This window comes from Carcharodon carcharias, chromosome 6, assembly GCF_017639515.1.
Source record: "Carcharodon carcharias isolate sCarCar2 chromosome 6, sCarCar2.pri, whole genome shotgun sequence".
Lineage (NCBI taxonomy): Eukaryota > Metazoa > Chordata > Chondrichthyes > Lamniformes > Lamnidae > Carcharodon > Carcharodon carcharias.
The window spans coordinates 143,766,693-143,788,900 of NC_054472.1; the positions used below are offsets into that span (position 1 = coordinate 143,766,693).

The 22,208-nt window shown below is 42.7% G+C and overlaps 1 protein-coding gene across 4 annotated transcripts in view; it reads right to left on the bottom strand.

Annotated features, from left to right (window-relative positions):
- smarcc1a (SWI/SNF related, matrix associated, actin dependent regulator of chromatin, subfamily c, member 1a) overlaps nucleotides 1-22,208 on the bottom strand; it is a 223,774-nt gene that overhangs the window by 146,020 nt on the left and 55,546 nt on the right. For all 4 annotated transcript variants that reach the window (XM_041189167.1, XM_041189168.1, XM_041189166.1 and 1 more), the window contains 4 exons: nucleotides 18,668-18,705; nucleotides 15,323-15,450; nucleotides 10,553-10,624; nucleotides 254-367 (listed from right to left, as the gene is read on the bottom strand). In XM_041189167.1, coding sequence (XP_041045101.1) covers nucleotides 254-367; nucleotides 10,553-10,624; nucleotides 15,323-15,450; nucleotides 18,668-18,705 — 352 coding nt within the window. The remainder of the gene's footprint in view (nucleotides 1-253; nucleotides 368-10,552; nucleotides 10,625-15,322; nucleotides 15,451-18,667; nucleotides 18,706-22,208) is intronic.

The following is a 22,208-nucleotide window of genomic DNA, read 5'->3' on the forward strand; positions in this document are numbered from 1 at the left end:
CAGCACCTGCTGGCAATACAGTTAACCCTTCAATACACCACACGAAAGCACCAATCTGGTGCGGAACTTAAACGCACAATCTTAAAGCAATCTAAGACAAACTACACAATGGTTGAACATAGTCAGAGTCTCCATCAGGCTGAGCGAGGGCAGCGCTCAAACATTCAAGTTGGTATCACCTTCAATTGCTCATTATTGGAAGTTTTCACATGAGGCAACTTCTGCTCTCCTCCACAAAATACAGTGTCCTTACCTCATGACCGCACAAACGTCACCAGTTAAATTTCTGCGACAAGATGTACTAGTTAGATATTCCTGAGGATTTAGCCGATAGGTGTCAATCATAAAGTTTCGGTATGCCAAATATCTGTTGGTGTATAAACACGGGAAAAAAAATTAACTTTTTCCTGAAGTGACAGGTACTGAGATCAGAGATATAAACAAAAATCACACAAGGTGGGTTCTGAATTGGTTCTAGAGTCAAGGTTATTGCACCACATGGGATACTCAGTGACCGTGAACAGAACCTATATAATGAATCATTTCCCAAGGACAGAAAAAAAAGCAAACACTGCCTGTCAAGACACCATAGTTTTTGCTCATTCCCCAAGAGGATTTAAACAAGTCCTTTGAACCAGAATTAGTTACAGCCTTGATATTGTTCATGTTCTTGATTTAGAAGTGACACAATTTTATGCTACAAAGTCTACAAAACAGCAAGAAACTGGACTGCAGATTACACTGCAACGACCTAGGCACTGGAAACGACAATGGCAAACCCAGCCCTGTTGATGCTGCAAAGTCCTCCTTACCAACATCTGGGGCTTCTATCAAAATTGAGAGGGTTGTCCTACAGATGAGTCAACCAATAGCCTGACAGGCATGACTTTAATGAAGTCTGGTGGCAACAGGTCAAACATGGTCAAAAAAGCCTCCTGCTGGTTACCACCTCCTGCCCCACCCAGCTGATGAATCAATGCTCCTCCATGTCAGACACCACTTAGAAGAACCACCAAGGGTGGCTAGCGTACATAATATACTCTGGGTGAAGGAGTTCAATGTCCATCATCGAGAGTGGCCCAGTATCTTTGGGGGAGCTGATGGCTTCGGGGGAGGTGATGGCATAGTGGTAATGTTGCTAGACTAGTAATCCAGAGACGCAGGGTAATGTTCCAGGGACCCAGGTTCAAATCCTGCCATGGCAGATGGTGGAATTTGAATTTTTAAAAAAATCTGGAATTAAAAGTCTAATGATGACCATGAAGACATTGTCGATTGTTGTAAAAATCCATATGGTTTACTCACATCCTTTTAGGGAAGGAAATATATCATCCTTACCTGGTCTGGCCTACATGGGACTCCAGACCCACCGCAATGTGGTTGACTCTTAAAAGCACTCTGATGAACGAATAAATAAAAATATTGCCTCACAAGCCACTCAGTTGTATCAAACCACTACAAAGTCACAAAGTAAACAAAGGTAGGAGTGGCCACTGCACCATCACTATTGAAACAAAGTCCTGCCTTCACATTGAGGATACCCTCCATCATGTTGTGTGGACGAACACTGTGCTAAATGTGACAAATTTCGAACAGATATAGCAACTCAAGACTGGGCATCCATGAGGCACTGTAGGCCGATAACAGCAGCAGAACTGTACTCAAATACAATCTGAGGAGTGCACAAGAGGACCACCCTGGGACAGGCAGGCAGCAGCACCTGGAGGAGTGCGTGAGAGGGCCACCTGTTTCTATCAGAGGCAAAGTATGACGTCAAAGAAAAACAAGCAGGTGATCGGTAGGTATATCTTCCTTGTCTCTTTTGATTGGTCAACTGGTTTAAATCAGGACATGTTATTACAGCTGAAGAGTACAGTTAAGAAACTAACTTTTAAAGTATTTAACTTCCAAATTAATTAATTAGATAAACAGAATAGAAACGGCTGGGCAGGCAACGTGTTGCAGCTGCAGTTATGTGGGAAACAGGGGGACACCAGTGCGATCCACAGTGACGAAATCTGCAGCAAGTGTTGGCTGCTTGAGGAACTTCGGCTCAGAGTTGTTGAGCTGGAGTCCAAGCTGTGGACACATCAAAGAGGGAGAGAGTTACCTGGACACTGTCAGGAGACAGTCACACCCCTTAGATTAATTACATCAAATTTGGACTGTGGTCAAGGACAGGAGGCTGTGACTGTAAGTGAGGCAGTATAGGGAACCAGAATTTAGCTTTGGAGGAGCCTCAGCCAGTGCCCTTGTCCAATAGGTACAAGGTTCTCCCGGTATGGACGAGGGCACAGGCTGCATGGAGGATGAGCGTACCGAGCACAGCACCGTGCTGCAGAGGGCCATTGAAGTGCAAGGAGAAAAGAGAATTGTACTTGTAATTGGGGATAGCATAGTTAGAGGGATAGATACTGTTCTCTGCAGCAAAGAGAGCCGTGAAAGCTTTGTTGCCTACCTAGTACCAAGGTTAAGGACATCTTCATCTGGACAGGAGAGAAACTTGGATGGGAGGGAAAGGATGTTGTGGTCCACGTAGGTACCAACGGTATGGGTAGGACTAGGAAAGAGGTTCTGCTGAGGCACTAAGAGCAGCTCGGGGCTAAATTAAAAAGCAGAACCACAATGGCAATAATCTCCAGATTACTAGCTGTGCACGTGCAAATTGGCGTAGGGTAAATAAAATTAGAAAGGTAAATGCGTGTCTCAAAGATTGGTGTGGGAGAAATGGGTTCCGATTCATTGGGTATGGGCACCAATACTGGGGAAGGAGAGAAGTGTTCCATTGGGATGGGCTTCATTTGAATCATGCTGGGACCAGTGTCCTGGCAAATCGCTTAACTCGGGTTGTTGATAGGACTTTAAACTATTTGGGGGGGCGGGGGGTTTCAATTGAAGGAAAGATTTTTAAAAATCAAGAAAAAACGAGGGAGCAGAGGTGCAGGGTAGTGAAGAGGCGAACGATAATCAAAGTGTGACAGGAAGGGGCAGAAAATATGAGCAGACATCAGAACCAGAATGAGCAATAATGGTCAAAAGTCAAAGCTTAAGGTTCTTAATCTAAATGCACGCAGCATTTGTAACAAAATAGATGAGTTGACAGCACAAATAGAAATAAATGTATATGATTTGATAGCTATTACAGAGGCATGGTTGCAGGGTGACCAAGATTGGGAACACAATATCCAAGTGTATTCGACATTTTGGAAAAATAGGCAAGGAGGAAAAGGAGGTGGGTAGCTTTGTTAATAAAGGAAAGCAACAGTGCACTGGTGAGTAGTGATGTAGTGCAATAGATCATGATGTGGAATCAGTTTAGGCAGAAACACACAACAGAAAGGGGAAGAAGTCACAGGTGGGAGTCATCTATAAAGACCCCAAAGAATTGCCTCACTGTAAGACAAAATATAAATTGGGAAATAATGCAGTTGTGTAAGAAGGGCGCCACAATTGTCATGCATGATTTTAATCTGCATATTGATTGGGCACATCAGATTGGCAGGGGTAACAAAGAAAGACAAATTTATAGAGTGCATCAGGGGTCGTTTCTGAGAGCAATACGTGACAGAACCTACCCAGGAACAAGCTCTTTTAGATCTAGTAATGTGTAATGAGGTGGATTATTAAGATACATCATAGTTCAGGATCCTCTCTGGGGTTGCGATCACAACATGGTAGAATTTCAAATTCAGTTCGAGGGTGAGCAACTCAGGTCTCAAACCAGTGTCCTCAACTTAAATAAGGGCAATTGCAGAGGTGTGAAGAAAGAGTTGTCTAAAGCAGGCTGGGAAAATTGACTAAGGGGGAAGGTCAGTGAATGAGCAGTGGCAGGCATTTAAGCAGATATTACTTAACACTCAGCAAAAATTTATCCCGGTCAAAAAGGACTCGATGCGAAGGTGGTCAAGGAGAGCACCCAATAAAAAACTAAGGCAAACAAAGCAACTAAAACTACTGGTAGGCCAGAGAATTGGGAAATTGATTTTTTTTTGGAACCAGCTGCGAATGTCTAAAAAGCTAATTAAGAGGGAGAAAACTGATTATGAAAGTAAATTGGCAAGAAATATAAAATCAAACAGCAAGAGCTTCACCAAGTATATAAAAAGAGAGTGGCTAAAGTGAGCATGGGACCCTTGGAAGATGCAACTGAAGAATTGATAATGGGGAACAGGGAAATGACAGATAATTTAAACCAATATTTTACATTGGTTCTCAGTGGAGGACACTATAAACATCCTAAAAATATCATATAAGCAAGGAGCAAATGGGAGGAAAAAATCTTTTAACAGTCTTTATCACAAGGGTCAAATATTTGACAAACTAATGGGACTCAAGGCAGACAAGTCGCCAAGACCTGATGGTCTGCATCCAAGGGTTTTAAAGGAAGTGGCTGCAGAGATAGTGGAGGCATTAGTTGAAATATTCAAGAACTCAGTGGATTGGAAAACCGCTAATGTGAGGCCCCTTTTCAAGAAGGGAGACAAAAAGCACCAGTCAGCCTAACATCTGCTGTTCGGAAAATGCTCAAGCCCATTATTAAGGAAGAAGTAGCAGGACATTTAGAAAAACCTAACGCAATCAAGCGGAGTCAAGATGGTTTTGTGAAAGGGAAATCATGTTTGACAAATTTGCTAGAGTTCTTTGAGGATATAACAAGCAGAGTTGATGAACCGGAACCAGTAAGTCTAGTGTATTTGGGTTTCCAGAAGGCATTAAACAAGGTGCCACATAAAAAGGTTATTGCACAAGGTAGGAGTTTACAATATTGGGAGTAGCGTATTCGCATGGATTGAGGATTGGTTAACACAAAGAAGACAGAGGGTCGGGCTTAATGAATCTTTTTCAGGTTGGAAAGATGTAACTAGTGGAGTGTCACAAGGACCTCAATTATTTACTATTTATATTAATGACTTGGAGGAGGGGGCAGAGTGTCAGGTGTCTAAATTTACTGACAATACAAAAATAGGTGGGAGGGCATGTTGTGATGAGGACATATGGAATGTGCAAAAGGATACAGATAGTTTAAGTGAGTGGACTAAAACTAGGCAAATGGAGTTTAATGTAGGAAAGTATGAGGTCATGCACTTTGGCAGGAAAAATCAAAAAGCAGATTATTTCAATGGAGAGAGACTCAAAAAAAGTGCAGCACAGAGGGATCTGGGTGTTCTTGTGCAGGAAACAAAACTTTAGCATGCAGATGCAGCAAGTAATTAAGGCAGCAAATGGAATTTTGGCCTGTATTGCTAGGGGGGTTAGAGTTTAGAAATAGGGAAGTCTTGTTACAACAGGGTGTTGGTGAGGCCACACCTGGAGTACGATGTAGCTTTGGTCCCTGTATTTAAGAAAGGATATACTGACATTGGAGGCAATTCAAAAGAGATTCACTAGGCTGATTCCTAGGATGAAGGGGTTGACTTATCAAGACCAGCTAAATGGGTTAGGCCTTTATTCATTAGCATTTAGAAGAATGAGGGGTGATCTTTTTGAAATGTGCAAGATTCTGAGGGGGCTTGACAGGGTAGTGGTTGAGAAGAGATTTCCACTAGCAGGGATATCTCGAACTAGGGGGCATAGTTACAGAATAAGAGGACACTCATTTAAAATGGACATGCAAAGGAATTTCTTCTCTCAGAATAGTGAATGCCTGGAATTCTCTATCCCAGAGAAAGGTGGAGGCTAGGTTACTGAAAGTATTTAAAGAGGTGGATAGATTTTTGAAATATTGGAGAGTTGAGGTTTATGAGGAGCTGGCTCGAAAGAGGAGTTGAAGCCTGGGGCAGATCAGTCATGATCTTATTGAATGGCAAGGCAGGCTTGAGGGGCCAGATAGCCTACTCCTGCTCCTATTTCTTATGTACTTAACCACATGACCCAGCATAGCCACCACTCTACCATTACCATCAAGCCAGGAGCTCAACCCTGGTTCAGTGAAGAGTGCAGGAGGGCACACTAGGAGCAGCACCAGGCATACCTAAAAATGAGGTGTTCAACCTGGTGCAGCTTTAACTCAGGACTGCTTGCATGCCAAACAGCATAAGCAGCAAGTGATAGACAGAGCTAAGTGATCCCACAACCAATGGATCAGATTTAAGCTCTGCAGTCCTGTCACATCCAGTCATGGATGGTGGTGGTTAATTCAACAACTCACTGGAGGAGGGAGCTCCACAAATATCCCCATCCTCAATGATGGAGGAGCCCAGCACAGCAGTGCAAAAGGTAAGGCTGAATCAGCATTTGCTACAATCTTCAGCCAGAAGTGCCGAGTGGATGATCCATCTCAGCCTCCTCCAAAGGCCCCAGCATTACAGATGCCAGTCTTCAGCCAATTCGATTCACTCCATGGGGTATGAATAAATGGTTGAAGGCATTGGATAGCGCAAAGGTTATGGGACCTGACAATATTCCAACAATAGTACTGAAGACTTGCACTCCAGAACTTGCCATACCCCTAGCCAAGCTATTCCAGTACAGCAACACTGGCATCTACCCAGCTATGTGGAAAATTGCCCAAGTAAGTTCTGTACACAAAAAGCAGGACTAATCCAACCTGATCAATTGCAACCCTATCAATCTACTCTCCATCATCAGCCAAATGATGGGAAGGGTCATTGACAGTGCTGTCAAATGGCATTTGCTTCACAATAACCTGCTCACGGACACCCACTTTGTGTTCTGACAGGGCCACTCAGCTCCTGACATCATTACAGCCTTGGTTCAAACATTGACAAAAGGGCTGAACACCAGAGGTGAGAGTAACTACTCTTGACATCAAGTCAACATTTGAGCAAGTGTGGTATCAACAAGCCCTAGCAAAACTAGAGTCAACAGGAATCGAGGAAATTTCTCCACTGGTTGGAGTCAGACCGTGCACAAAGGAAGAAGGTTCTGGTTGTTGGAGGTCAATCATCTCAGTCCCAGGACATCATTGCAAGAGTTCCTGAGGGCGGTGTCCTGGGCCTAACCATCTGCAGCTGCCAAGCCCATATGCAGCAATACCTCAACAACATTCAGGGTTGGGCTGATAAGCAGCAAGTAATATTTGAGCCACACACAAACCAGGCAATGGCCTTCCCCAACATGAGAGAATCCAAACACCTATCCCTGCCATTCAATGGCATTAACTCTGCTGAATCCCCCCACCATCAAATTCCTGGGATTTTCCATTAACCAGAAACTAAATTGGACTAGCCATATAAGTACTGTGGCTACAAGAACAGATCAGAGGCTGGGAATTCTGCAGTGAGTAACTCACCACCTGACTCCCTAAAGTCAGTTTACCATTTACAAGGCATGAAGGTGATAGAATACTCTCCACTTCCCTGGATGAGTGCAGTTCAACAGCACTCAAGAAGCTCAACGCCATCCAGGACAAAACAGCCCATTTGATCGGCAGCCCATCCACCATCTTCAAGATCCACTTCCTCCACCGCCCACGCATAGTGGCAGGAATGTGTACCATCTACAGGATGCACTGCAGGAATTCACCAAGGCTTCTTTGACAGCACCTTGCCTACCTGCGACCTCTACCACCAAGAAACACAAGGGCAGCAGATGCATGGGAACACCACCACTTGCAAGCTCCCCTCCAAGCCACTCACTATCCTACATTGCCATTCCTTCATCGTCACCAGGGCAAAATCCTGAACTCCCTTCCTAACAGTATTGTGGCTGTAGCTACACCACATGGACTGCAGCAGTTCATCATAGCAGCCCACCACCAACTTCTCAAGCAAAATTCGGAATGGGCAATAAAAATTCTGACGTGGCCAGTGAACCTAGACCTCCATGAAAGGAAAAAAGCAGGGCTCACTATTTATTTTAAGCATGGATACTCACTTTAAAGAGGATTAAAAACCAGGATGCAGTCAGCACAACTTTATCAAGGAATCATACACTGATACCATTTGGAGCTAATGACTGGCAAGACCAACGATGTTGTATATACTTAAATCATTTTAGCTCAATGCAGGCACCTTGACACAGTGGCAAACAGTTGAAATTCCCACAACATAATCCTTCAATGAATTTTCAAACTTTCTAGTAGATGTGGAAAAATGAATAAATGTACAAGTCAACCCAAAATGGTTTAAGTCAAAATGTAAATGCCAGAATCATTCTAAATACATAACGGGATGTTGCCATATCCTGCTCCCAGATACACCAATGAACCACAACAGAGAGAATGATACTAGATATAGATATATACACACACATTATTTTCTAAAAAGATGTCAAGACCAAACAGTGGCTGCAGTAAGTTAGCTATTTTCCTGTTCATGTTTGTAAGGAGCAGACCCATTAAAAACTGTGGAGAAAAACAAAAACTTAGCAGCATTTAACCCATCTGCAATTTTCCTTAGGTTCAAGGACAGTCCCATCAGATTGGTAGTTGCCAAATGTAACACAGCTTTTCGAGAAAGGAGGGAGCAATAACACAGGAAACTACAGCCAGCTTGCCTAACATCAGCTGTTGACAAAATGCTGCAATCTATTTTTAAGGGAGTCTTAACAATGCTCTTAGAAAAGTGTAGTATGATTAGATCAAGTCAACATGGTTTTACAGAAGGGAAGTCCTGTTTGAAAAATTTAGTAAGAGTTTTTTTTTGAGGATGCAACCAGCAGGTTAGGTGTGGTAAAAAAAAATACAGAAAATGCTGAAAAAATTCAGGTCAGGCAGCATCTGTGGAAAAAGAAACAGAATTCATGTTTCAAGCCAAATGTGACTCTTCTTCAAAACACAGGGTAAATGTTATTTACCTGGATGTCCAAAAGGCATTGGACAACATGCCACATAAAAAAGGTTACAAGGCAAAGATAAGGGTTCATGGGCATGGGGGTAATATATTAGCATTGACAGAGGATTGACTAATGGGTAGGAAGCAAAGAGTATGCAATTTTGGTCTCCACATTTAAGAAAACTTGCACTGGAGGCAGTGCAGCGAAGGTTCACCAAATTGGTCCCTGGAATGACAGGGTCGTCCTCTGATGAGAGGCCGAGTAAACTGGGCCTATATTCTTTGGTGCTTCAAAAGAATGAGACGTCATCTCACTGAAACATACAACATTCTGCAGGGGCTTGATAGGATAGATGGTTTCCACTGGTGTGGGGATCTCAAACACAGGGGCAGAGTCTCAGGATAAGGAGCCAATTATTCAGAACAAAGATGAGGAGAATTTATTTCAGTCAAAGGATTGTGAATCTTTGGAATTCTCTACTCATGACGGTTGTGTATGCTCCAATGGTGAATACATTTAGGGCTGGGATTGATAGTTTGTTGTTCCCTCAGGGAATCAAGGGATATGGGGAGAGGGCATATAGGTCGAGTTGAAGTCCCACATCAGCCATGATCATATTGAATGGTGGCGCAGGCTGAACAGGCAATATGGTCTACTCCTGCTCCCAATTCTTGTCTTCTTGTGCAAACCTTTGGTTCTGTTTTCCTGACCAGTCCACCCATATTCTGCATCTTTTTCAACTAGCAAAACTGCAAGTGCGACCTCTTCATTCGACAGTTGAGTAATTAATATTGGAAATGCTTTATCCAATACTGGGTAAATGCTAATTTTAAGTCAAAGCAAATCAGAACTCCAGTTGAGTAAATTAAATTGTCTATCATCATTTACGTTACAGTAACCTAATTTGTTTCAACGCATTACAAAATCCACTTTAAGGGGTGAATCTTCCTGTTGCGATATATTACAAGATAACCAGAGATGAAATGTTATACCGAGAAAGGCAAATCTACAGAGTGTGACTGGCACTGCAAAGGTCCTACCAAATATATAAAAGAATTCAAGTTAAAAAATAATTTAACCGAAGGCTCCCCTTATCAAAAAAATCTACAATCCATATGGAAGAAGGGGGTCAGAATGATGCAGTCAGCATGATGAGCTTTGGACTGAGGGGTAAGGAAGTAAAGTTGCCATTCAAATGTCACGGTGCTGGAGGAGCAGTGGACTGATAGCAATACATTGGTCTGGCACTGTTACTAGCATCACAGCCTTTGGCAAAATTCTGTCACTCAATGAAACACCCAAATATACACATATGCATACAAATGATGCCTCTGCATGTGCACCTGTATGTAAGCTAAGTACCCCAGCACAAGGCTGTTGCTGTCTACCTTTAACCATTTGTGAGGATCATCAGTGCAATCAGGATTCCAACCCCAGCTCATCCACAAGAGTACTTCCCAGAGAAGATAAAGGGCATGAACAAAAAAAGGAACACTTACAGAACGGAAAAGCCTCAAAAATGAAAGTTCAAAACTGCAATGAATCGGAATTCAATTCAGTGGAACTGAAAAAATAGCCATTCAACAAACCTTAACAAGGGTCACCACACAGGTTCATGTAACCCAGTACCCAGTAGCTTTATCTAACTGAACTCATGAGATGAAGCTCATGGCAGCGAACAAAATTCTACCCAGTTAAGAGTAAAGTGAGAAACTTTGAAATACTGATTTCCAAACTCAAAATGACTATCAAAACTTATAAAACACATTTGAGGCTTACTTGTGTGTGAATATTAACATAGATCAGGCACACTTACATTTCTGGGCTTTTGGACTTATTTTTCCCATTGAAGAATTCTGGCAAGGCACGACGTTCAATCTCATGTATGCTACAAAGACAGGGAAATGCAATTAATTAACTCTTTCAATCAATTGAATTCTATTTCTAAACTCAAGAAAACAGAAGTGAAGAACTCCGCACCCTATCCTAAAATCCTAGAAAACAAGATAAAACACTGAGGAATAAAATGTTAAGTCTCAAGTTCTTGGAAGAATAATAAAGACAATATTCTTACTTTTTGAAAAAAGCCACATTTCGCCCTTTTCATTTGAATCTTTCGGTGAGGTGTCAAAAACACGTTCACAGTCCTCCACAGGCCCCACACACTACAATAGAATTCCCTCCACCACATGACTGAGGTTTTAGAATATCTCGTAAATTTTAAAACAAAAAAAATCATGAAACCCTTGAGCCAACATATTCTTTACCAAAACAACTTTGGACTCAGGAGATACAGGTGTGCACCTCAACACCATGAACCCACAGAACAAATTTCCACTTCTAGCGTAGGTGTTAAGTAGCGGCCAAGAATAAGAGCAATTAGGAAAAATGAGTGTTGAACTGCCCAGCAATCATATTACAATCTAGTGTGAAGCAGACTGAGGGATCCAGAGGAACCCATGCTTACTTTTGTGTGTGTGTGTGTGTGTGTGTGTGTGTGTGTGTGTGTGTGTGTGTGTGTGTGTGTGTGTGAGTGTGTGTATGTGTATGTGTGGGGGGGGGGGGGGGGGGGGGGGGGGTGTACACAGAACCGTCAAATTAAACTAAGAGGGTATCTAAAATGTCACAGGTTGGTGGTGGGCAGAGGGAGCAAATTCTTGGACCAGGAGAAAAACTTAATGCATGCTGTACAAGACTCAGATGAAGCTTGGGTACATTATCAACTTTGGAAACAATCCACCTGCCTGCAGCAACATTGGATGAAATCAAAAATAGAATTTCCTCCCAAATTAACACTGCAATATGTATCGAAGAAGCTTCATCTGAAATAAACAACATTGCAAAGAACTCTAATTAGAAAATGCATTTCATAAACTTAGTTTTCTCACAAATCTATTATACCACTGGGTATCGATGTCATCATCCAAGGAAAGTAGCTGGTGCACACTGGTGAGTCTGACATCACAAGGGACCTATTCACACGATGATAATCATTGAAGCTTGGAACTGTAAAATTATCTACAGTATTCTTAGCAACCTCTCGGGATCTAGGGGGACTAACTTCTACTCCGATTCGATGGGTTCCAAGTTGGCTGAAAAAGTCCAATATGCAATCTGTAGGCTCTGCTGCATGCAGAACAGGTGATGCTTGAATTAGTCAGGCAGATGAGACGTTTGGAGGTTTGTGCGCACTCTCATCTCAACTGTGCCTTTGTGTGCTCCCAAAGTCTCTCAATGTGTTCACTGCCTTTGAATAAAACTTGTCAATTAAGTTTGGTCGCAAGCTCAGGAGTCCTATGGGTCAGCAGGGATGTTGCATCTCTTCAGGGATATCCCCAAAGCCTTTCCACTGTCCTCCTGGGGAATCTCCTGCCATGGCTGAGCTCAGAGTAGAGCAGTTGCTTCAGGGGTCCAGTGTCAGACATATAAATGGACATAAACAGAATTACCTAGAAAAACTCAGCAGGTCTGGTAGCATCGGCGGAGAAGAAAAGAGTTGATGTTTCGAGTCCTCATGACCCTTCAACAGAACTAGGTGAATCCAAGGAGAGGGGTGAAATATCAGCTCGTTTAAGGTGGGGGGGAATGGGTGGGGGGAGAGAAGTGGAGGGGGGTGATGTGGTTGTAGGGACAAGCAAGCAGTGATAGGAGCAGAGAATCAAAAGATGTCACAGACAAAAGAACAAAAGAACACAGAGGTGTTGAAGTTGGTGATATTATCTAAACGAATGTGCTATTTGAGAATGGATGGTAGGGCACTCAAGGTATAGCTCTAGTGGGGGTGGGGGGAGCATAAAAGATTTTAAAATATTTAAAAATAATGGAAATAGGTGGCTGTACCTACCGGACTGAATATTGAATTCAACAACTTTAGGTCTTGAGCTCCCTCCTCCATCCCCACCTCCTTTCTGTTTCTTCCCCCTTCCTTTTGTTTTTTCCAATAATTTATATAGATTTTTCTTTTCCCACCTATTTCCATTATTTTTAAATCTTTTAAGCTCCCCCCACCCCCACTAGAGCTATACCTTGAGTGCCCTACCATCCATTCTCAATTAGCACATTTGTTTAGATAATATCACCAACTTCAACACCTCTGTGTTCTTTTGTTCTTTTGTCTGTGACATCTTTTGATTATCTGCTCCTATCACTGCTTGCTTGTCCCTACAACCACACCACCCCCCTCCACTTCTCTCCTCCCACCCAACCCTCCAGCAAGGACAGTATACATGGCTGCAACTCTATAAACATCTTGAACTTGCCTTGACTTTTGCAGTCAGGATCAGTGGATCAAGTAAGTCTACACTGCAATCCAGGAGAACATGGCATTGTTTTGCTTATTCCTCTGCCTATTCTGCATAAACACATCGCAAGTATAAAAGACTTGGTTGAACACAGTACAAGGATTACATTTGAAATGTCGAACTACAGGTACACAACGAACTAACTCCTACCAACCAGTAACCTGTGTACACCCCGAGAGATACTATTTCACTTCACCAACATTGCCGAGCTCATAGGTTCTCCGAACCAACAGTTTTAAGCCAGCAACCATCTGAGGATGTTAATTCATCTCCCTCAAACGCTCCCGTGCTCTCTGGCCTCTGACCTACAATAGCTAACAGTCAAAAAATGTCTCAATTGTAAAACTTTCATCCATACTTTCACAACTCTCCAAAGCCAAACACCTTCCTAAGCTCAGTAATACCCTCCTGCCCACAACCCTCCGAAATATCTGCGCTCATCTAATTCTAGACTCTTGAGCATCCCCAATTTAGTTGCTCCATCATTGCAAGACCCGCCTTCAGCTCACTAGGCCCCAATCTCAATTTCCACCTTAAACCTCTCTATCTCTTTCCTCCATGAGGCTGCTTAAAAATACATCTTTGACCAAGCTCTTTAGCAACGGCCCGAAAAGCACCTTGCATGGCTCAATGTCTAATCTTGCTTCCTAACATTCCCATTAAGTACCGGGGGCTGTTTTATTATGTTAAAGGCTCTATTCAGCTAAGCATAGAACCAAGGGTTTTCTATTTGCTGAGTGGCACAGACACAAGGGACAACACTGTAGCCACAAGGAGAGATCACAATTTACTGATCAACTTGCACAAGCAGTTGACAGCTTATGATTCAGAATCTACCTGAAACACAAAACCACATCACAGCACCCAACAAATATGGAACTTTAAATTTAAAGTAGTTTTTGATGTCTGGAAGGCAACTCTTCCTGCCCCAGCCAGCACTGTTGCTATCGCTACTGATGTTGCATTCTTATGACCAGTATCCAACCCAAGGCCCTATGCTACTCATTCTGGGTGCTCAACAATGTCATCGCCAGCCTATACAAATTTACTGACTTGGCTTTTCCTGCAGTCATGGAGATCTAAATTTTTTGAAAATTTATCTTCGGGACAACGAATTGGTCATATCTGGTACTGCCAAATGCCTGATGCAGAATGGCAGCCTGAGTGTCGACAGCAGACATCAGCATTGGGATGCCGGTCTCATGTCATTCTGCAAGAATGGTATGCTGAATTAAACCCTGGACCTTTGGCTCTGCAAAGTTGGTGAAGGTTGCATGTGACAGTCGGTGACAGTTGAGAAATAATGGCACACAACATTCCCACTGATGGATCTCCAGCACCCTCACTTTCAGGGTTCACAGCTTCTCTCAACCAGCCCCATCTTATTCATTAATCATTGTAACCCCAAGAAACAATTTGTATTTCAAAATTGAAATTGAACAATTTAAGCTACTTTCCACTTACCTTATTCTCTTCCTTAAAATCCCTCCCTATCACTCTTTCCCCCTTTCGTGACATAACTTGCTCCTACACCTCTGGAAATGTTGCTCAACTTTATATACTTGGGGAGGAAGATCCCCTGCCGTAAAGGAAAGTTTCTGGCTTCACCAGAACATGCAGTTTGGAAGTCTGTGCAGGGAAGTCAAAGGAAATCAGTTGCAGCCTAACATTTCATAACTGGTAGCACTGAAGCCTCAATGGATTATCTCATCTATCCACAAAAAAAAACCTTCGCCGACTATCACATGCAACCTTCGCCGACTTTGCCGTGTTGTCCAGGGTTTAATTCAGCATCGGTGCTGAGTTATTCCATCATAAACCAATGAACGGTTGAGTTTCACATTTGGTCTAAGTACCCCTGGCTCAGGAAATCTTCATTTCTGATTGCTATCTTGATAGAAAATTAAATGTTGAGAGAGACGAGTCAGTGCACTGGTGTTCACTCAAAAAATGACCAGCTAGGTAAGAGGCCCCCTGAAACCACGTGACAAAATTTAGCCTTCGAATGGAGGGATCAAAATTTGATGAGAACCAACAAATTAGGCACACCTCACTTCTCCATAGCAAGCTCGCAAAGCCAACAGAAGAAAGGCCATGTCGGTTTCACAGGAGGGGCCTTGTCCAATCTGCTTGCTCATACCACAACTGAGACATTACTGAGATACACCAAGAAGCCACTCATTATTTATGGTTTTTCTGGTAGGGTGGAGTGGAAACAGTTGTTGCAGATTCTTTAATTCGCACAAGAAAGGCTCACAGGAGAAATCAAAACCATTCACTCTGACCTGTTGTAATCAAACCATGCTGAGTAGCTGGGGATGATGATGTGATGCGTCTGTTCAGTGACATTATCCTCTGCTTGGTCCACAGGCCGGATGTGATCACCTTTAGCATTGGCACTGTCATCATCTTCCTAGTGAATAATTCACAGGTCACTTGGCTCTCAGTTCAAACAGCTTAAAGCAATGACATATATAATAGCTGATGCATTAATATTGAAAACACATGCTCAGACTGGCCTTGGATCTAGAAGGTGAGGTATTTTAATAAGCCAAACTGACAGCTTTTCCACTCAGCACTTTGCACAGGAAAATCAAATATTTTAAATCACAAAAACAGTTACAATTCAGACATGGACCTGCTTTGCATTAGAAGCTTTACAGAATAGTAAACAATTACACCTAGTTGAGGCATTTGGCAGAGCTTGGTATGGACACGTGTGTTTCCACAACACAACCAAGCCACTAGAATTGGGAAGCAGAAGACAAAGGGCTTTGCCATAGGCACCTCCTGTCATGGTGATCAAAAGCAGCACTTTCAGAGACAGCATCTCATCACTTGTTCTGTCTTTCAGGGAAACAGCAGCACAGACAGCAGGGAGCAGTGTAGCATCAACACTTCATGGGAGTGCAAGACTGGGCTATGGAGGGCTGTGACACAGTGGTAGCATCCCTGCATTCAAGCCAGAAGATCAAGTCCTACTCCAGGGCTTGATGGCCAAGCAATCTGCATTCACAATGCAGCCCAAATAAATCCTTCCAATGTACACCAATGACAGGCAATAAGAGCGGAAGAGAATACTGGTCAGCCATGTGATGTAAAGAAAATTGGAGCTCTAGGGGCTTCAACATACATGTTGGCAAGCAACTTGGACTCCTCTGAAGGATCGGTTGGCTGGATGTCCAGTGCAAATCAGCTCGATGCCAACAGCATAGGGTTCAATCTTTGTTCTGGCTGGGGTGGATTCAGGGCCTGCCTCCTTGTCCTATCAGTGGTGGAGGTCGTGACACTGTGCGTCAGGGCTGCCTCAGGCAGAAGTGAAGAAAATTAAGAGATGGAGCTAAAATAGGATGCCAGCTCCTGGTAGTTCCTATCTGTTCACAATTTATGCAATACTAACAAAAGGAAACAAAACAAAGGCTTGAAGACAAGTTTGTTCATTACCTCGAATACCACACCGACAATCCTGCAACCATCACACTTTTCAAAAAGCAGACATTCTACGGGTCATCACTGCTTTTCAGTTTCTAGTCTCAACTGAAGCTGATCCATCAACAGCATTTGGTGCTTCTGGGTCAGATGGTTACAAGTTCAAGACCCCTTGCTGGACCTGAGCACATCAAGGGAACAACTTGCAGTCTGAGTTGTCGGAAAAGGTGAAGGTCCCGTAACATTCTTTAAAGAGTACGAGTTTTTCTGTTCAAATTTTTTCCCTCAATGGACATGACAAAAAACTGCAAAATAGTGTCACGGGTGTTTATGGACCATGGACTTCCATTATAAGCACAAGCATTCTGGGAGCTTAATTTCCCCAAGTTTCTTTTGGCTTGCTCCTCCTTTAGTTGCCCTATTTCTGTGTCCGTGGTTGCTGGTGGCAAAAAATCAAAACGAGCAAACCAACTGCAGGCAAAGTTGTTTGTGAGCAGGGTAAAGCCAGGGAGGAAATTCTCGACACGTCTAGCCTGCTGTGCATTTTTCAGACCAGGCCCAAGTGGAGTGGAGTAGAGCCATGGAGTTTATTGATGAGAGTCCTCTGGTTAACTAAACAGAAGGCAAAAGTAATCCAGCTCGCTTTGATTTTTGGTGTGGGGGTTGAAAGTAAAGCTGGGAAAAAGTCAGCCAGGGATATTGGAGTGAATTTTACATTTTGATGGGATCAAAATTATTTTTAACTGCATCATGGTGATCAAAAGTCAAACTGGGTGTGTCACCCCTAAGATGAATAAAACCAAACAGGGACAAGGTCACAAATGCCATAATTCCCACATTACAAGAAAACAGCCACCAACATGGTATGGTTCTCACCAAAATGTATTAATGATAGATGTGAATATTATGCTCTGCATTCACGGCCTGTAAGAGCAGTGGTGGGCAACCTTCGGCACACCTGTGTGACAATTTGTTGACCGTTGCTTGCGCGCAGGGTTGTCAGATTCTGCTGGTTTCCATCAGTGTGGTTTTTTTTTCCTGACTGGTATTACTAAAGTGACGTAAAGAAAAGGCACGTGAAGTGAGGTGTGCGCTGATTGCACACAACATTTACTGTGATAGCCGTGCACTCCCTCTGCGTCCAAAGTGTTGCATGAGAGCAGACTTTTTCAAATGCATCAAATGCAAGCAGTGCAGTAGACAAACAGCTGGAAACTTCAATGCGAAGTTGTAAAGCTTCTGCACATCCCTGAGTCCTAATCTCAAAAAGCTTGAGGCGGATGGATTCAATCAGAAGTCACACTGAGCATGATTTAAGTTAGCCAAGTTCTTTATTTCCTTTCATTTTAACCATTTAAATTTTTTTTTTTAAATCATTCATGGGATGTGGGTGTCGCTGCCTCGGCTAGCATTTATTGCCCATCCCTAATTGCCCTTGTTCAGAGGGCATTTAAAAGTCAACCACATTTCTGTGGTTTACCCAGCTCAGGTAAGGGTGGCAGATTTCAACATTAGTGAACCAGATGGGTTCTTGCGACAATTGGCAATGGTTTTGTGGTCATCAGACTTAATTCCAGATCTTTATTGAATTCAAATTTCACCATCTGCTGTGGTGGGATTCGAACACAGAACACTACACTGGGTGTTTGGAATACTTGTCCAGTGATAATACCACGAGGCCACCATCCTCACTTAAAGCTGATGACAGTTCGCTTCACATGAATTTTTAAGCATTTTCTAGAACTCATTATGAAACATTCGGCATGTGTTCAATGTTAATCTTATTCATAGGGTCATGGTTAGTGCACATGCCAGATTTCAATCTTGCGGCTAACTGAGATGAAGGGCCACTCACCTGGATCAATCACGAGCCTTGGTTGCCCATCACTGCTGTAGGGCCAAGAACTTGCACAAATTCTTACCTATGCTTTACACATACAGCATGTGGCATGATTTGCTGCCCAAACTGTGCAAAGCTCTGGAGGCAGAAAAGGAAGTGAATATCTCGAAATATATCTGAACAACTCACTTTCCCTCAACATCCATGAATTGATAACTTTCTCTCCTCAATAGCAGGCAACATCAACACCACAGAAACAGAAGCTCTGGAACCTAACAATAGATTAGCTGTCATAGTTACCAATTGCAGACAGCTAGTAGGTAAGCAAAAAAAAAAAAAATCAGCATTTTATGTTAATTACCTTCCCTCCTGCAGACAACGGCTCATCCTCTTGCTCATCTGCAACAAGATTAATTCAGGATATGTATTAGCTATCTCACGTGTAATCGAGCCCTCAAATAAGTGAAATGGATGTCAGCAGCCATATTGTAATCACGTGCTTTGTCATGGCATCATTAAAATCAATTTGATCACTGCACTGCCACACCCAAAGGTTTCAGCCTTACTGTTTGCAACAGATGGCCATAAAATAACTTACCTCTGCATCCCTCTGATTTCATCAGGTCACAGGCTGCACTTTTATTAACAGTGGCAAACAAACTGCATAGCCATGATCAGGATGAGTGAAGTGCACTTTAGATAAATGGTCAAGGTTTATAACCATTGAATCTGTCACGACCACAGCCGTGGCCTTTCAGAGTTTGCACTGCAAGTGTGGCAATCACTGCAGAACACCACGGGAGAAAACTTTATTGTCACAAACACTCAGTACCCTTTCCTTCCTGCCACTGAGTCAATTTGGGATCCAAATTGCCAATTTCTCTTGGATTCAAGGAGATTTTACTTTTCTGACCAGTCTGCCATGAAGGACCTTGCCAAAAAGCCTCACTAAAATCCATGTAAAATACACCATAGAATTTTTGAGGATTCAATCAGGGTCAATTAGTTAGACGCAACTTTCCCCTAAATTGAGGGCTTGACCATAAAATCTAGGCTGACATTCCTCCAGAGAACTGAGGGAGTGCTGCGCTTTTCAATCAAAAATTTAAACAGGAGCCTTATTTTCCCTCTCAGTTGGGCATAAAAGATCCCATGGCACTACTGCAAATATCCTTGGTGTCCTGGCCAATACTTATCCCTCATTCAACACCACAAAGAACAGATTATCCGGTCACTATCACATTGCTGTTTATGGGAGGTGGTTGCATGCAAATTGGTTACCATGCCTCCTACAGTACAACAACACCTCAGAAATACCTCAAGGCTGTAAAGTGCTTTGGGATGTCCGGTGTGAGGAAATACATTGTATACACGCAGGTTTTTTCCCTCTTATTTGGCTATATTTGATTATTCTGCACCTTTCTGAATGGTGATTTATAATTTCCACTTCTGATAATGTACCCACCACCAAGGTAACGCTGATTGGTCTGCTCTTTTAAAATCAACGACACTGGAATGAGTTGGCCCAAATTGTTCAAGTTTCAGTGGAAGAGCATTTAGGGGGCAGTGACCTTTGTATCATAAGGTTTTGACTGGCCATGGAAAAGGACAAGGGACAATCCAGAGCAGAGATTATTAATTGACGGAAAGCCAACTTCCATGGAATGAGAATGCATCTGAGTCGAGTGGGTTGGAACCAAATGTTGGCAGAAAAGACGGTGGCTGAGCAATGGGCCATCTTCAAAGAAAAAGTATTGCAGACAATGTCAAAGTATATCCTCTTCAAAGGGAAAGGTGGGACAAAAATCCAATGCGCCCTGAATGATGAGAGAGATAGAGGTAAAGATAATAAGGAAGAAGTGCGTGTACGAGAGATGTCATGTAGGTAATACAGTGGATAATGAGACTGAATACAGAAGGCTAAGGGGAAGTGAAAAAACTAATAAGAAAAGCAAGGAGAAAGCATGGAGAGACTGGGAGCTAACATAAAAGGGAATCCCAAGATTTTCTATAAGATATAAATAATAATAAGGGTAGTAAAACAAAGAGCAGGGCCAATTAAGGATTTATAAAAAAAGGGATGACCTGCACCTGGAGGCAGGAGAAACAGAGATATTAAACGAGTACTTTACATCTGTCTTTACAAAGGAAGAAAATGCCAGAGGCAGAGGTGAGAGGGGAGGTAACTGGTACACTCGAAGAATTTACAATTGAGAAGATGGTGGTGGTTTTAGAAAGACTATCTTTACTTAAAATAGATAAGGTACCAAGACCAGATGAGATGCATCCAAGGGTACTCAGCGAAGTGAATGTGGAAATTGCACAGGAATTTGTTATAATCTTCCAGTCTTCTGGAGACATGCAGGTGGTGCCAGAGGACTGGAGAATGTCGAATGTTACACCCTTGTTCAAAAAAGGGGTGCAGGGATAAAGCTGGCAACTACAGGCCAGTCGATTTAACTTCAGTGGTAGGGAAACTTCCAGAAACTACAGTTCGGGACAAAAATCAATAGTCACTTAGACAAGTGCAGGATAATTAAAGAAAGCCAGCATGGATTCATTAAGGGAAAATCATTCAACTAATTTGGGAGTTTTTTGGGGATGTAACAAAGAAGGTTGATAGGGGCGATGCTGTTGATGTTGTGTATATGTATTTTCAAAAGGCATTTGATAAAGTGTCATACAACAGACTTGCGAGCAAAATTCTAGCTCATGGAATAAAAAGCAAAGTAGGCACTTGGATAAGAAATTGGCTGAGTGACAAGAAACAGTTGAGTGACAAGAAACCAACACTAGTGGTTAATGGATGTTTTTCAGATTAGAGGGAGGTTTGTAGTGGAGTTCCCCAGGGGTCAGTGTTGGGGCCCTTGCTCTTCCTGATAAATATTAACGACCTGGACGGTGGTGTTCAGGGCATGGTTTCAAAATTTGCAGACAATACGTAGGTTTGGAAATGTTGCCAACTGGGATAAGGATAGTCTTGAAATTAAGGACATAAACATGTTGGTGGACTGGGTAAACAAGTGGCAGATGAAGTTTGATGCAGAGCATGTGAAGGTGATTCACTTTGGTAGGAAGAATATGGAGACACATTATAAAATAAAGGGAGAAACTCTAAAGCAGGTATAGGAGCACAGGAGCACAGTGCATGTGTACATAAGTCATTGAAGATGGCAGGGCATGTTGAGAGAACTGTTAAAAGCATATAATATCTGAGGCTTTATTAACATGGGCACTGAGTTCAAGAGTGAAGAGGTCATGTTGAATGTGTATAAGAAACTAGTAGGGCCTCATCTGGGGGACTGCATCCCCCAGTTCTGGGTGCTATATTTGATAAGGGTGTGAAGGCATTAGACAGAGGATATAGGAGATTCATAAGAATAATTCCAAAGATTAAAGAACTGCAATTAGGAAGATAAATTGGAGAGGCTGGGATTGTTTTCCTTGGAGAAATGAAGACTGACAGGAGTCTTGATACAAGTATTCAAGATCCTGAGGGGTGGGACTGGGTAAAAAGGAGAAACTGTTGCCACTCAAGGGAGCACCAAGAACTCAAGGGCACAGATTCAAAATCTTTGGCAAAAGGAGTAAAAAGGTGAGGAAAATTTTTTTCACCCAGAGGGCAGTTGTTGTCTGGAACGAATTTACTGAGGGCGGTGGAGGCAGGTTCGATTGAAGTATTCAAAAGGGAATTGGATTGCTATCTGAAAAGAAAGAATGCACAGGATTACAGAGATAAGGCAAGGGAGTGAGACTAGGTAGAATGCTCTTTCAGAGAGCAGTGCAGATTTGATGGGCCGAATAGTGCTTCTTCTGCACTATAAAGATTCTGTGCTTGTGTGACACAACGATGTTTGCATCATCATCCTCTTGCGACAGTCGGTGCTAAATTTCATAAAGGT